At 41.0% G+C, this 17,615-nt stretch overlaps 1 protein-coding gene across 1 annotated transcript in view; it reads left to right on the forward strand.

Moving 5' to 3' along the window:
- The window catches only part of gli3 (GLI family zinc finger 3), a 213,944-nt gene that overhangs the window by 103,549 nt on the left and 92,780 nt on the right, over window positions 1–17,615 (forward strand). Inside the window, exon 4 of the mRNA XM_036558807.1 lies at window positions 9,152–9,257. Coding sequence (XP_036414700.1) covers window positions 9,152–9,257 — 106 coding nt within the window. The remainder of the gene's footprint in view (window positions 1–9,151; window positions 9,258–17,615) is intronic.

Below are 17,615 nucleotides of genomic sequence, written 5' to 3' on the forward strand. Positions count from 1 at the left end.
CCCCTCCCCTCCCCTCCCCCCCACAATCCCCACAGAGCCTTTGTAATGAAAGTTTATAGCAGAGAGAGCCTTTGTGAAGCGTTTCAGGCCGTGATGTTATTAAGTGCTCGAGGCCGTATTTCCTCTTTTAAATAATTACGGTGGCGCTCTGCCTTTCTTTCCTTCAGAACCGGCCTGTTTGTGTTCCATTAGAAAGTAATGGAGTCTGGTCAAAGTTTGCCTCTAATCGCCCTCTTTCATTAAAACCCATTTGTAATCATGTCTTAATGAGTGCCGCTTAAAATAATGACGGGGGGGAAAAATGAGCTCTGCAGCTACGCAGAGTTACACGCCTAGAACAGGAGACAGAGACCTCAAACGAGAAGAGAGGAGAGAAAATAAAACAACAACAACAGACAAATTCATTATATATGTAGAAATATAGGTCCACACTCTTAAAAAGATGGTTCTTCAAGGGTTCTTAGTAAAGATGATGATTCTATATAGAACAATGAACACTCAAATAACCGTTTACGTACTTAAATGGTTCTTTGTATTGCAAAATTGATGGAGAATATGTTGTATATGGTTCTATACAGCACCAAAAAGTTCTACTGTTGCAATGTCAAGCTTGTAACCTTAACAGAACCCTTTTTGGTGCTATATAGAACCATTTTTTTAATATACAATACACAACACATTCTCCATCCATTTAACCATGCAAAGAACCACTTAGGCATATAGAAATTGTTCTATACAGAACTCTGGTTCTAAAGGCCCATCTTTTTAAGAGCGTAGAACCATTGGCATACTGGCATGGTGAAATGGTTCTTCGGATTGATGGAGAATGTGTTGTATATGGTTCTATGTAGCATCAAAAAGGATTCTTCTATTGTTATGATGTCAAGCTTGTTACAGTAAAAGAACCCTGTTTGGTGCTATATAGAACCATCTACAAAAAGGTTCTGTATAAAACCATACAACACATTCTCCATCAATCTGAAGAACCATTTCACAATGCAAGCAAACATTTAAGCATGCAAATGGTTCTACACTCTTAAAAAAGATGGGTTCTTAAGTAAAGGCAATAGTTCTATTTAGAACCAAAGTTCTGTATAGAACAATTTGCATGCTTAAATGTTTTTTTGCATGGTTAAATGGATGGAGAATGTGTTGTATATGGTTCTATATAGCACCTTTTTGAAAATGGTTCGGTATAGCACCTTTTTGTGACAGTAGAAGAACGCTTTTTGGTGCAGAACCATATACAACACATTCTCCATCAATGTCACTAGGCAAAGAGCCATTTAATTATGCAAATGGTTCTTTGAGGGTTCATGGAGATATATAGAACCGCTGTCTTCATTAAAGAACCCTTGAAGAACCATCTTTTTAAGAGCGTAGAGTGGTGTTTGACTTTAAGGGCTGTTAAATTCATCCATTCATCATGATATGGTCACATGATGTGTGGAACAGCTGGTGTCTTCAAAGAGGGTAAACAAATAAAGTGGTTCTGATGTGAAGGTTCTGATGTGAAGGTTCTCATGTGAAGGTTCTGATGTGACAGTGACAATGTGCATTTTTTGCTTTACCAGTGGAGCCTACAGGCACTGCGCTCGCTCGCCCCAATCTCTATTTCTTCATAGGCTCTGTATTGCTCCTATATATTACCCACAATCCTCAGTGGATGTGAGGTGTCGCACTGTTCCTGAAGAGCAAACAGCCAATCAGGAGAGTCCTGAGAGTTTAGCAGCGCCTCAGAGTCGCCATCACTTTAGCAACAACTCTTTCTCTCTCTCTCTTTCTCTCTCTCTCTCTCTCTCTCTCTCTCTCACTCTCACTCTCTCTCTCTTTTCTCTCACTCTCTCTGTCTCTCTCTCTGTCTCTCTCTCACTCTCTCTCTCTCTTTTCTCTCACTCCCTCTCATTCTCTCATGCTGTCTTTCTTTCTTCCTTTCTCTTTTTCTCTTTTTCACATACTCTCGACTCTCCTATTCTCTTTCCTCTCTCTGTCTGTCTTGCTCTTTCTGTATCTCTCTCTCTCACACACTCTCTTTCTATCCGTCTTTTTCTGTGTTATACTCGTTCTCTTTCTCTCTCTCTGCTCGTTCTTTAACTTTCTCTTGTTGACTTTCTCACATACTCTGACTTTATCTCTCTCCTTTATCTCTCTTTTTCTTTCTCTCTCTCCCTTTCTTTCTGCCTCTCTCTCTCTCTCCCTTTCCCCTTTTTCTCTCTCTTTCTCTCTCTCTTCCTATCCTCTTTCTCCTTCTCTCTCTATTTGCCCCCCCCCCTTGCCTCTCCTGCAGCTGTTTGCTCTAAACAGGCACAAATAAACAGTCCAAACTGAACTGTGTCCCAGAGAGGGGCAGTTTAGTGGTGTAGTGTGGAGCCGGAGCCGGAGCCGGAGCGGGCCGGCCCCTCTGGAGGAAGTGGAGATGGATGGCGGGATGAAATTCTTTTTCTCCTCCTCTTTCTTTTGTTCTCTTGTTTTGTTTGGTTTTTTCTCTTTCAGTCCCTGCACACTGTAAGCGTGTAGCTCTGGTGGCACGGGTCACTCTGCTGTCCAATGGAGCGTGTGTGTGCGTGTGTGTGTGTGTGTGTGTGTGTGTGTGCGTGTGTGCGTGTGCGTGTGTGTGTGTGTGTATAACAGCAGTGTAAACTTCAGACTCAGTCTCAAATAAACGGCCGTCACGCAGCAGAGGAATTTATTTAAATGGGACGCAGGACAGACGGGAAAATAGGGAGATAAAGTAAACAAGTGAAGGAGGACTGTGAGAGCGTGTGAATACAAAGAACGAGAGAATATCACTTTATCAGCGCTGCTTCTTTTGATTACTTCCTCACTCTCTCTCCCCATCTCTCTCTCCCCTCTCTCTCTCTCTCCCCATCTCTCTCTCTCCCCTCTCTTTCTCTCCCCATCTCTCTCTCTCCCCTCTCTTTCTCTCCCCATCTCTCTCTCTCCCCATCTCTCTCTCTCCTCTCTCTTTCTCTCCCCATCTCTCTCTCTCCCCATCTCTCTCTCTCCCCTCTCTTTCTCTCCTCATCTCTCTCTCTCTCTCCCCTCTCTTTCTCTCGCCATCTCTCTCTCTCCCCTCTCTCTTTCTCTCCCCCATCTCTCTCTCTCCCCTCTCTCTTTCTCTCCCCTCTCTCTTTCTCTCCCCATCTCTCTCTCTCACCATCTCTCTCTCTCTCCCCTCTCTCCTTCTCTCCCCTCCGACTCACTCTGGCCAGTTGATGACCAGCAAACACAGCTTTGAACAGCTGTTCACACAGAAAATCATCATATTTTTCATTAAAACACTAAAAAGTGCTGAACTGCAGAAAATATGACAATTCTTAATGTTCCACAAATCTAAATCTGTCAAAAGAAATAAAAATGATCTTAAAAAATAATAATTATTTAAAGTTATTTTCCCAACTGTAAATTTAGCAGCTGTAGTTTGGGACAGACTCCTCCCAGCAGAGACCCTATAAATGATGACTGTGTATATATTTAGCTTATTACTGTCTCTATTAATGCCCTGGGTTTAAATAGATCAGAACATAATGCTTGTAAATATGTATATGTCAAACTTGTAACTATAGAAGAACCCTTTTAATGCTATATAGAACCCTTGTCAAAAAGAACCATCTACAGCATATTCTCCATACATCTGAGGAATGCTTTTACGATGCAAATCATGCAAGGGGTTCTTTGTTCGTGGTTCTATATAGAATCATTTTCTTTACTAAAAAACTCTTGAGGAACCATATTTTTAAGCATGTAGGGACCAGGATTCAGGACAGGGTCATAGGAAAATTTGGGATTGGACATTAGAGGAAGAAAAAGAATGGATGTGATCCACTACTGTAACAAATCTAGCCTGAAACTGTACACACGCACACGGCGGGATGTCGTGTTAGCTCTGTACCTCTATCTGTGGGGTTGTAGAGTGTTTGAGTTGTTTGAGCATTAATTCTTACTTACGTGAAGCGCTTTATGTAATTTTTGAAGACTGGCATCAGAAGATTTCGGGATCAGTATCGGAATAGGAGGAGGAAAGGTGGCGCTGTGCCGTCTCTGGTAAATGTACACTCTTAAAAAAGACGGTTCTTCAAGGGTTCTTTAGTAAAAACAATGGTCCTCTATATAACCACGCACACTCAAAGAACCATCCGCATGCTTACATGGTTATTTGAATGGAAAGTGTGTTGTATATGGTTCTATATAGCACCAGAAAGGGTTCTTCTATTCATACAATTCTGCATCATAACGGTAGCAGGATCTTTTTTGGTGCTATACAGAACCACATACGACACATTCTTCATCAATCTGAAGAACCACTTTACGATGCAAGCATGCAAATTGTTCTTTTAGTGTTAAAGGTTCCATATAGGACCACTGTCTTTACTAAAGAACCCCTGAAGAACCTTTTTTAAGAGTGTACTTGTGTGTTAAAATTGAAGGCCAAATAGCTACTCTGTGTGTGTGTTTGTGTGTGTGTGTGTGTGTGTGTGTGTGCATGCATGGAAGACAGAAATACTGCAGGAGGAGGAGGAACACGCCTTCGCTTACAAGAACCCACATGTAAGGCGTGAAGGGACGCGCCAGAGAACTGCACAAAAGCCTTAAATTGTGTTTGTGGTCTTTTTTGTGCTGTTTTTCTCATTACGTTCCTGCAGCTCAAGGGCGCGAAGCCTATTCGGGCCTGCTGTCCTGCTCTCTCTGGACGCCTTTGATCTTATCGAGGCTGATTTCCTCAAAGCCCGGCTGTGGAAATCAGGAACAAAACTTGCGGATTCAGCAGCGAGGCGTCCGGGACACGTCAGGCGGAATAAGGCGAGGCTAAGTGGCTCTAATGCCGACTGAGGAATGAGAGAAAGCAGGGCTTAATGAGTGGGCGGCGCCTCACGTGGCAGCAGCTGCAGGGCAGGGTTTGAACCTCGCTGAGGGTCGTCGCCCTGATGACCTGAACGCGCACAGCCCAGATGTTTACTCACTAAAAACGCACACGTTTTCACAGAGCACGCCGATTTAAAGAGTGTTGGAGTACCGTTCTCCATTCAGCACTGCTTTATAAGCATGAATGATACAAACCGTCGCCAACAAAACTGTACGATTTTTTCATTTTTGAAAACACCACCAGCTCCTTATATCCTTATATTGTGGGATTATTGTATTGTAAGATAAATAGACCTAAAGAAGCTCTAATATTACTTACATTAACTAACATTAAAAATTAAATGTAAGATAATGTAAGTACAGTTTTGTTCCAACAGCAAAAGCAAAATCAGTTCCAAAGCAGTTGTATATTAGCAAATAAGGTTTTGCTATATATTGTATATACAACAGTATATTGCGAAAATATATTATAGATCAATTATTGCGCTAGAGAACACATAAATCATGGGTAGTGTGCTTTACTCATATAAGAAATATCAATGCTGTATTATGATTAAAACCACTTTTATTAGAAAACATTGGCTGTTATTCTTTTCAGAAGCTCTTTATATCCCCAACTGTTGCAAATGGATATTGAACATTTTTGAATAAAACCTTTCCATGATTTATATGTGCTTACATAATTACATAATATAATTTATATTAGAGTTACATTCTGAATTTGTAAGTTTGACTCTGCACGCTGCAAAAAATGGAATCTTGTTAAGGGAAGAGATCTTAAATCTAGTCGATATGTCTAATATTTCCCATTTTGAGATGGTTGTGCACTGATTATAAGATTGTCCAGTTTATTTCTAGACATTATTTACTTATTTTAAGTAATTTTACTAAGTAAAATTATCTCACTGTGCTGGTAAATAATTTTGCTGGTTTCAAGCTCATTTCTTACAACAAGCAAAATGATTCGCCAATACAGTGAGATAATTTTACTTAATAAAATCACTTAAAACAGGTAAAAAATGTCTAGAAATAAGGAAAACAGTCTTACATTAAGCTTATAACAGTCTCAACCGGATAAATATTAGATTTATCGACAATATTTAAGATCATTTTACTTAACAAGACACCATTTTTTTGCAGTGCAATTGTGATTTTTTCTCTTTGTTTCATTTGTAAAAACATGGTGAAAATGTTAAGGCTGCTTTTTCTTCCCACAAACAAGACCACACACATTCAGATCATAACATGGTAGTAATGATATCGATTCAGAATCTGCACTGTTTCAACAGAGTTTCTTGTTTCAATGAGCTACGAGTGAGAAAGAGTTAAACAGCATGTAGGAAATTCAGAGGAATCCAGAAGAATTAACCGAAAGCAAAGAGCAAGAGGAGAAAAAAAGGAATTATTTGCAGAGGGTTCATGTCTTGTTGACCCTCAGGCTGCCACAAATCTGCCTGCTGCTGGAACCTCTTCCCTCCTCTAACCCAAAATCTATGGCAGGTCATGAAAGTTACAGAAGATGCTACAAATTTTCCTCGTCGTCTGTTCTTTTAACTCTTTCCCTCCAGCCTCCTGATGTGATCAGTCACATTTAGGCCCAGCTTCATAAAGACACGTGCGGTTCTCAGTCCCAGCCTTGAGTTTGTCTTCATCTTCGATGATGCACAGTGTTAGAGTATGTTATTAGAAACGCCCAGCCGCCATGTTGGTAAGTGAGCTATAACTGACTGCAGCTACGACCCTGCAGGTGGACAAAGACCAAGTAAACTAGCCAGAATGACCACGAAAAACATGAATAGATATGTGGACCCTTTAGATGTGTCTCCAGAAAACACGGCTTGTTTGGTGGATCTGTACAACCTCTACACCTGTCACGTTTAGAACATTTCAGTGTGTGAGATTTTACAAAAACAAAGAAAAATAGCTACCAAAACTTTCAAAGCTCTTAAATAATAAACGCAATTAACCCTCTGTGGTCTGAGGTCGTTCTCTCTCGATTTGTTCATCTCTCCCTAAACTCTCCTTTAAAGGCTCTTCATATATCATGATCCTCATATGTTTCATATCTAAATGCTCCGTTATCTTCATCACTACTTTCCAAAACCGCTGCAGCAGCTTCAGCAGCTGTAAACTCTCTGCACGCCGTTTCACATGAGTCTCCGATGTGGACTGAATGAAGAATGAAGGGTTTCCGGCGTGATGGTCAGTCCTTAGTGATTTCCTGAGTGTCCATCGGTCAGTTTCACACAGAATGTAGACGGACACACGAATCCACCAGTTCCACACGGTGAGAGGCAGATGGCATGTATCTCAGCCCCTCTTCATAGGCTCATAACTCCGGATGTGAGTCTCGTATGATCTGGTGATAAGATGGAATGGAAAGGGCGACTCTACAGATTCAGGAAGTGTTTGAACTGGATTTCTGAGCTGGATCATCACAAAGAAACAGACACAGATATAGAGACAGAGAGTTTGATGCGCGGATGGGTTCGTCTGTGACTGTTTTAAATCTAAGCTGTTAATCTGAGCTGTGGATTGAGGGCTGAACGTTGTTGTGTTAATGTATAAATGTTTGTGTGTGAACACAGTGTTTGTGTTTTATTGTAAAGCACTTTGGTTTTAAATACACTACACTCTAAAAATAGATAGTTCTTCAGGGATCCTTTAATAAAGAAAATGGTTCTATATAGAACCATGAACACTCAAAGAACGCTTTGCATGCATCATGAAAGCATTATTCAAATTAATGGACAATGTGCTGCCAATGGTTTTATATAGAACCTTTTCAAAAAGGGTTCCATTTAGCACCAAAAAGGGTTATTCTATAGTGATGAAGTCAAGCTTGTAACAATGGAAGAACCCTTTTTGGGTGCTATATAGAACCCTTTTCATAAAGCACATTTGCAGCACATTCTCCATCAGTCTGAAGAACCATTTCACCATGCAAAGAACCCTTTAATCATGCAAAGGGTTCTTTGAGTGTTCATGGTTCTATTTGGAACCAATGTCTTTACTAAGGAACCCTTGAAGAACCATCTTTTTAAGAGTCTATATGAATGAAATTTACTTCCAAGTTTTGTGTTGAACTGAAATCTGTCCGATGACCCTCAGACTTTTCGGACTTAATTTAGTTATGAAACACATTTCTATTCATAGGCGTCGCCTCCTCAGCGTGAACGAGTCAAGATTTTATTCAGTTTGTAAGTCAAACCAGCTCCAGCGGGGTTTTATCTGAAAGTGCTTCCTAACTGGCTTTGGGTCGGTCTCCTTCATCAGCGTTCAGGCATCTCACTTAAGGGGAACCTAATCATCTCACTGTTTTCTTTCGCTCTAGTTGTTCCACTTTTCTTTGGCTCCTGTCGAGAGCCTAAATATAGATTTTGTGCCGAAGCCGATTTCATTCCAGCGTATTATTTTTTGATGTTTTATCTCGGGATTTAAAGAGTCCTCCCACTTCCCGCTGATGGTTTGTGACGAATCCCGGGTTTGTGCCTCCGTTCGGATCGAATGGATCTGCCAATCTCGTTCCGCGGATCTAAAGACAGAGGAACAACGTCTGTGTGGAAACTTCCATTTTCCCACACATACAGAGAGCGCTGAGCCCCTGATTAGCCTTACAGCAGCCGAGTGTCGACTCACTACTTTCCTCATGTGCAGATCTGTGAAATAATTGTGAGTTTTGAGTTTGTACACTTAAAATCGGTGCAGTCTGATGTTTCTATCGATTCTGTTAAAGGGCCCACATCCTCCTTTTTCTTATATTTTCTTGTAAGTCTTGTGGAGTTTGTGTACCAAAAACATCTTTACATGACCATTTTCCATCAGGAATTAAACAAGCTGCGGCTTTAAGACTTATATGTAAATGACCTCTCTTCTGATTGGCTGCTCTGTAGTCTGGAAACACTGAAATACTCCTCATATGTGTATATTCAGTGTGAACAACTGGATCTAAATTGTAGGCTGAAGAGATGGATGTAGGTAAATGAGTTGTAGTTTTTATGACATCACAAGAACACAGAATTCAAAATGGGCTAGTTTCCATTGACTTTCATATATATATATATATATATATATATACATTACATGGCAACAAATGCATATGGATGTGATTCTTACTGTAAGAGAATTTAAAATATGCACTTTTTGTTAATCATTGATGATATATTGTCATCATTGAATCATGTCAGCCCTTAATTGTGTGTGTGTGTGTGTGTGTGTGTGTGTGTGTGTGTGTGTGTGTGTGTGAGGAAATGAATGATGACTAAATGATTGATTTCCTCTGTTTCAGCCCCGACTCAGTTCTTCCCTGGTTTCCACCCTCCTGTACCCATCGACGACAGACACACACAGGGACGCTACATCTACGAGCCCTCGCCGGTACCACCGCTCCATGTGTGAGTGAACACACACACACACACACACACACTCACACACACACACATACACACACACACACACACACACACACACATACCTCATTGCTGTACATAAAACAACAACAGCCGCAATATTTCGACATTTACTCAACATTTCTGCAATGCATTGTGCTGATTATTTTTAATAGTTATCTTTCAGAGACAAATGCAGAATAATGATGAATCTACAGACACAATTTATTAAAAAAGAAACAAAACATTTTTTAACACTTCAACACTGATAAATGAGCCTTTAAGTTTAACTCACTAAATACTGACAGATTAATCAATTGCTTTGATAATCATTTCACACTACACCCTTAAAAGAGTTTATCCAAAGGCTCTTTAGTAAAGGAAATGGTTCTATTTAAAACCATGAGTTCTATTCAGAAACATTTGCATTCAGATCGTTGGAGAATGTGTTGTATAGGGCTCTATATAGCACCCAAAAGGGTTCTGCTATTGGTACACTCTTAAAAAAAGACTCTTCAAGGGTTCTTTAGTAAATACAGTGGCTCTAAATAGAACCATAAACACTCAAAGAAGCATTCTTTGCATTGTGAAATGGTTCTTCAGATTGAATGTGTTGTATATGGTTCTATGTAGCACCAAATTGGTTCTGCTATTCGTACACTCTTAAAAAAAGTTTTTAAGGGTTCTTTAGTAACTACAGTGGTTCTATGTAGAGCCATAAACACTCATAGAAGGGTGTGTCAGATTGATGGAGAATGTGTTGTATATGGTTCTATATAGCATCAAAAAGGGTTCTGCTATTGTTACAATGTCAAGCTTGTTACAGTATGAGAACCCTTTTGGTGCTATATATTTTCAAAATGGTTCTATGCAGAACCATACTTTTTTGTAAATATCTTTGCAAATGCCTTTCTAAGGTTTTAGATCTCAGGACATTGTAAACTTTATTATTTAATATTATTTAAAGCTTTTATTATTTCTGTTTATGTGTGGCACCCTGAGTTGCTGCTGTGATATATCGGTCGAGCTTTGCTGTGCTTGCTTCCATGTTCTTTTGGTGGAACCATGATTAGAGAACATCAGAGAATATGATTCTGTTATTGTGCTTCTCTGCTTTAAACGTAAAGAGATGCAGGATATGATTAACTGCATCAGCTGTGTCTCAGATTTATTATTCCTGCACACTAAAAATGATGGCTCTTCAAGTGTTCTCTAGTAAAGAAAACGGTTCTATATAGAACCGTAAACACTCTTAGAACCCTTTGCATGCTTAAATGGTTCTTGCATGGTGAAATGTTTCTTCAGATTGATGGAGAATTTGTTGTAAATGGTTCTATATAGAACCATATACAACCCGTTCTCCATCAATCTGAAGAACCATCAGTCTGAAGAGTGTAGAAGGTGGCGCTGTGGAGCAGTGTTTGTGTGCGGTGTGAGTGTGTGTGAGCGCTGCGAGGTGTGTTCTCCGTCTCTCCCCGTGGGCTGTGATGCAGGCAGCTCTGAGGCTCCGTGTGTCTCTCAGTGTGTCAGATATCAAAGAGTGGGGAACGCGCCCGGCGCCGCGCCGACACATGTCAGAAAACACACGCAAATGAGCGCCTCAGCCTGTTAGCGTGTGATTCACCTAACCACGCTGATCAAGCGCTGTCAGGACACACACAGCAATCACCCTCACACTACAGCTGTTCAGCGAGCGCTCTCTCTCACACACACACACAGACTCACACATACACACTCACACACACACACAGACTCACACATACACACTCACACACACACACACACACACACACGCACACAGACTCACACACACACTAACTCACACACTCACACATACACACACACACACACACTCACACGCGCACACAGACTCACACATACACACACACACTCACACACACACACACTAACTCACACACAGACTCACACACACACACACTAACTCACACACAGACTCACACACACAGATTCACACACAGACTCTCAAATACACACACACAAACACACACAAACACACACGCACACAGACTCACACATACGCACATACGCACACACACACACAGACTCACAGACTCACACATACACACACACGCATCACACACACAGACTCACACATACACACACACGCACACACACACACAGACTCACACACACACAGACTCACACACACACACACACACATACAGTCGTACAAACACACAGACTCACACACACACAGACTCTAACTGCGTCAGTCCAGATCTAAAGAAAAGCTTCTATTCAGCTACAGTTCTTGTCTCGTGCCGTTAAGAGGAAGGAATAAGTATATCGCTGCTGTCAGAGCAAAACATTGTACCTCCAAAATGGTAACTTTACACGAGAAGCAAAAACATACTTTACTTTTAATGTAAGTCAATGGAACCAGACTTTTTTCCAAGTAATTTTAGGTTGATTCCTTTGGTCCATTCATCATGAAATTTACATACGATGTAAAGGACAACAGGCATTTTCTAATTCTGTCAGAAACTGAAAAACGACAAAAGTGGAGATTTTGTTCTGACAACAGTGATATAGCAAGAGTGAAGGAGTGTGTGTGTGTGTGTGTGTGTGTGTGTGTGTGTGTGTGTGTGTATGTGTGTGTGTGTATGTGTGTGTAGGTACACTAATTAAAACACTAACATTTTAATGCAACATGATGCATTACGAGTTGTGTTTTTGTCATCCTCACTAATGTTCATTTAACCAGCTTGGATTAGTTTGTTCGTCGGGACGGAGCAGAGCGTTTAGAGTCTGGCGTCCAGGTTAGACAAAGGCAAGAGCCTTTAAAAAGGGTCACAAATCAAGGAAATGACCTCTGACCTCAGAACTGGGTGGCTCCAGGTTTGCGTAAGTTTGTACTTAAGTTTGTGTGTAAAGTCTTTACTGAGTCCTCAGGTTCACTACTAGCTTCAAACTGTCCTTTTACTAAGTTAGTTTGAACCACAAATCTGTAAGTCGTCTTAACTAGCAACAACTAACTAAAGTGTTCGTCACTTTAACATGACGATAACGTGTTCAGAACCATCTATAAACCCACCGCCATGGAAACACAACAGCAGTTTGTGCAGTCAGGCTGGAGGTTAGGGAACCAGCCTTGTGACCGGAAGGTCGCCAGTTCGGTCCCCTTGGCTGACAGTCCATGACTGAAGTGCTCTTGAGCAAGACACCTAACCTCCAGTGCTCCCCGGACGCCATGGATAGGGCTGCCCACCACTCTGGGCAAGTGTGCTCACTGCCCCCTAGTGTGTGTATTCACTAGTGTGCATGTATGTAGGTGTTTCACTGCACGGATGGGTTAAATGTGGAGGTCTAATTCCTCTGCGTGCAAAACAATCAGAGTTACTGTAGCTATCTGTTAGCTGCATTTAACGCATGGGCGATCGGGCTGTTCCGCTGTCAGCTTATGGAGCTGCTGTTCAGGTTTAAAGGGGCCTATATGCTGCTGGAGCCTCAGCAGAGTCATTTGGCACCATTGATTAAAGCACAAAGGGAGAAAAATGTTGGTCATCTGTTTGATTGTGAAGTAAAATTTTTCAAAAAATCCATTCAAAAATACGTTGTATCTCCAAAATGGCAACTTTACAGGAGAGGAGAAAAACCTTCTTCACTTTCAATGTAAGTCGATGTAAAGAGATTTTATTCTAAGCAGTTTTGGAGCATTTCTATTGGTCCAATCGTCATAAGATTTTCACACAATGTAAAGGAGAGCTGCTGAGCTCAAACTACGCAGAAAACAAAAATCACAAAAAAATGGAGATATGTTTTGCTCATGAAAACGTTCCAGGATCTAGTAACTTTCTCACATTCTACTTCTCCTTGTATTTTCTTGTAAGTCCACTCGTGTTGAGTTTGTGTACCAAAAACATTTTACATGACTGTTTTGTCTAAAATTAAACGGTTCCTGTGGCTTTAAACATGCACAAATTGAGGAAATGACCTCAGACCCCAGAGGCTTAAATGGGTTCAGTGAATGAAGCACATTGAAAGTTTTCAGTGTACTTTTAATCGGACGTCTGCTGACCTCCTGCTTCTGGACAGAGGTCAGCAGCTCAGCTGCAGGGATTCCCTCAGCTTTTTCCTGTCTTTTCTTCTGGACGGCTCCCTTTTCCTTCACTGATCCTCCCCTTTCACCCTGTTTTTGTTAGGTTCCTGATCTTTCCTTGCGTGTTTGTGTGTTCGTGTGCCTTCCTGCCTCTTTCTGTTCCTCGCTCTGTCTTCTCGCTTCTCGCTCCAGCACTAACAGGAAGGAAGTGATCATAGCAGTTGGGGCTACAAATTGGACGGGGCAGCTACTTGGGCCGTATTATGTTTGATATTCTTCATCATTAAATCCTCTCTCTCTCTCCCTCTTTCCCTCTCTGTCTCTCTCTCTCCCCGTTCCGGAGTCATATCTCTCCTGTGCAGTAATGCCGCTAAGAGTAATGAATTTTTTATGTCATCTCTTCGCTCTAACCCCGCGCGCTAAAGAGAGGCGTGAAGGGGGAAAAACGAGAGAGGGAGAGGAGGAAGGAAAAGGCGCTGCTGGGGAACTTGATTGATGTCCCGTGTCAGCGCAAACAAAATGGCAAATATAATTTAGCATTTAGCTTATGCGGAGATAATGGGCCAACACGTGGCTCAAACAAGCCTCAGACGCGCCATCCGCCATGCTTTATCACACAGCGGGGAGGAAGGGGAGGGCCCGAGAGGTGAGAGAGGGGGGCGAGACTGAGAGCAGGTGAATTAAATTAAAGGTGAAGTCGTGACGCCTCTCTCGCTTTATCTGCAGCGCGCTCGGCTTGCCACACCTGCCTTTAAGTGGCCAGGCGCACCTTAATGTACCTGCTTAACAGCGTATGAGATACGCATCAGGCCGAACTCGCGCCGGAGCCGAGAAGATGACAAAGAGTGATGATAGCGTCCGCTATCGTTAATATTTACGCAGCCGCATGGCAGCCGCTCTTATTCAGAGTGAGGCAGAGGCCGGATTGGAGTTACTGTAGCTATCTGTTAGCTGCATTTAACGTATGAGCGATCGGGCTGTTCCGCTTAAGTCAGCTTAAGGAGCTGCTGTTCAGGTTTGAGGGCCTGTATGCTGCTGGAAGTTCAGCAGAGGCGTTTGGAATCGATAAAAAGCACTAAAAGGGAGAAAAATGCTTAATTGTGAAGTAAAATTATTTATAAAGTCCATTCAAAAATCCATCTTTGCTGTCCAAAGGAAAAGAAGTATCTCCAAAATGGCAACTTTACAGGAGAGGAGAAAAACCTTCTTCACTTTCAATGTAAGTCAATGTAAAGAGATTTTATTCTAAGGGGTTTTGGAGCATTTCTATTGGTCCAATCGTGATGAAATTTTCAGACAATGTAAAGGAGAGCTGCTGAGATCAAACCATGCAGAAAACTAAAAATAGCAAAAAATGGAGATATGTTCCATCTCATGAAAAAAGTTCCAGGATCTAGTACCGCAGTGCTGTTTAACCTCTTTTGTAACTTTCTCTGCTCACCACAAATGTTTTGTCTACGTTCACTCTTAAAAATAAATGTGCCAGAAAAGGGTTCTTTGCAATAGAAGACCACTTATGCTTCCTTAAAGAACCTTTCAGTGGCTGGTTCTTTTCAGAAACCTTTGTGAAGGACCTAAAGTATCTCCAAACACTGCAAACAACTGTGTCTTTTCAAGTGAAATTATCTTAAATCTAGTCGATATGTCTTATATTTCTTATTGTGGGATGGTTGTGCACTTATTCTAAGATTGTCTAGCTTATTTCTAGACCATTTCTAGATCATTTTCCTGATCTCACTATAGTGGCAGATCATTTTGCTGGTTTCGAGCACATTTATCTGCCAATATAGTGAGGTAAATTTTCTTAATAAAATCACTCAAAACAAGTGAAAAATGTCTAGAAATAAGTTAAATAATCTAAAATTAAGCTCACAACAATCTCAACAGAGATATTAGATTTATTGACTATATTTAAGAGACTTTAACTTGACAAGACACCATTTTTGCAGTGTATAATGTAGAGGAACCCATGAATTGTGTGAACGTTCTTTAAATCTTCAAACTGCTCTTCACACTCAGTTTCTTTCAAACATGGTTCTTCTGGCAGGAAAAAGCCAAAAAATAGTTCTTTTATGGCGTCACTCAAAGAAATACTGGCAACCTTTTTTTGACTGGAGAACGACCGCAGAACCGAAAAAGTGTTGTTGAGAATTCATGGAACCCTTCAAAATGGTGTACTGTAGATGTTTTCGAACAGGGAGTGATTTCAAACACAAGAACATGTTTTTCTAGAAGCATGGTTCTACACTAATGGTTCTAGAACTGTCCCATGTTTTTGACAGTGGAAAAACTTCTGGGTTCCTATGTGGTTCTGCGGAACGGTTTCACTGATAAGGCACATTTTCCTAGCTGTCATAAGAAAACCTCAGATGACCCTGAAATGACAAATTTGTAGAAGGAAGAACGTTTAATAAACGTTATTTAACATTCTGGATTATTATTGTTGGTCCATTCAGCCTGAACAGTTCCCTCAGTGTAGAGATCACCTGTTGTTTTCAATGCTGTAAAAAATGAAATATAAAACTCAAAGAAATGGAGTTACAACATTTTTGATGGGACATTGGCGCCTTGTTTTCTGCAGGAATCATTACAAAAAGTTGGTTCTTCAAGGGTTCTTTAGTGAAGACAATGGTTCTGTACAGTGTGTGAAATCCCCCCTGGTATTCGGGGGTCCCGTGTTGTCTGTCTGCTATCTCTCTCTCCATAGCGGCGCTGAGGCTTCAATGTCAGTAAATGTTTGTTTTATCAGTTGTTCTCCTGTAAAGTCTCTGTTCTAGTGCGGTTCTGCGCTCTTCCTCACATTAACTGAGATCTTCCTCGTCTCCTCTTCTGTAGAGTCTCTGTTCTAGTGCGGTTCTGCGCTCTTCCTCACACTAACTGAGATCTTCCTTGTCTCCTCTTCTGTAGAGTCTCTGTTCTAGTGCGGTTCTGCGCTCTTCCTCACAGTAACTGAGATCTTCCTCGTCTCCTCTTCTGTCTTCAGTGTGAGAAATGAGGAACAGTCACTCTTCACTCCAAACTCTTGGGAAACTGGGCGAGTTTTCAGATTTACAGATCTGCTGCAGCTCATTGTAAAGTTTTTCAGAGGAATCTGGGCAGAGTTACAGTTTCTAGGCTATGAAGGACCGACTGGGTGAACCAGTCTGCTACAGCGCCACCCTGAGGCAGAGCAGTGCTGCAGCTCTAGTTAGTTAAGAACACCAGAGACAGAAGCTGATTGTGGGGGAAGCAGATCAACAGTGACAGCGTAACTGTCATATTGAGTTGATTTACCCCTCAGAATTTTGAGTTTGAGACATTCAGGGGGTCCAAGAGGTTAATTAGGGGGTCCCAGACCCTCCAGAACCTCCTGCATTTCACGCCTTGTTTCTATATAGAGCTGTGAACACTCAAAGAACCGTTTACAGGCTTAAATGGTTAATTTCACGGTGAAATGGTTCCTCAGATTGTTGGAGAATGTGGTGTAGATGGTTCTATATAGAACCTATTTGAAAAGGGTTCTATATAGCACCAAAAAGGGTTCTTCTGTTGGTATATGCTTGACATCATAACTCACACTCTAAAAATAATGGCTCTTAATGGGTTCTTTGATAAAAAAAAATAGTTCTATATAGAACCATAAACACCCAATAAACCCTTTGCAGGATTAAGTGGTTCTTTGCATCGTGAAAGGGTTCTATACATTGATAGAAAATGTGCTGTAGATAATTCTATATAGCACCTTTTTAAAAGTGCTCTATATAGCAGCAAAAAGGGTTCTTCAAAAAGGTGCTATATAGAACCATGAACACTCAAAGAGCCATTTGCATGCTTAAAAGGTTCTTTGCGTGGTGAAATTGTTCTTCAGATTGATGGAGAATGTGTTGCATATGGTTCTATATGCAACCTTTTTTTTTAAAAAGGGTTCTATATGCTCTTCTATTGTTACAAGCTTGACATCATAACACACACCCTTAAAAATGATGGTTCTTCGAGGGTTCTTTAGTAAAGAAAATGGTTCTATATAGAACCATAAACACTCTTTGCATGACAAAAGGGTTCTTTGCCTCATAAAAAGGTTCTTCAGATTGATGGAGAACATGTTCTATATGGTTCTATATAGTGCTTTTTTGACAAGGGTTCTATAAAGCAGCAAAAATGGTTCTTCTATTGCTACAAGCATGACATCTTAACAATAGTAGAACCCTTTTAGGTACTATATAGAATCAACATGTTCTCTGTCAATCTGAAGTACCTTTTCATGATGCAAAAACCCTTTAATCATGTAAAGGGTTCTCTCAGTGTTCATGGTTCTATTTAGAACC

Source organism: Colossoma macropomum, unplaced genomic scaffold (genome assembly GCF_904425465.1).
Source record: "Colossoma macropomum unplaced genomic scaffold, Colossoma_macropomum, whole genome shotgun sequence".
Classification (NCBI taxonomy): domain Eukaryota; kingdom Metazoa; phylum Chordata; class Actinopteri; order Characiformes; family Serrasalmidae; genus Colossoma; species Colossoma macropomum.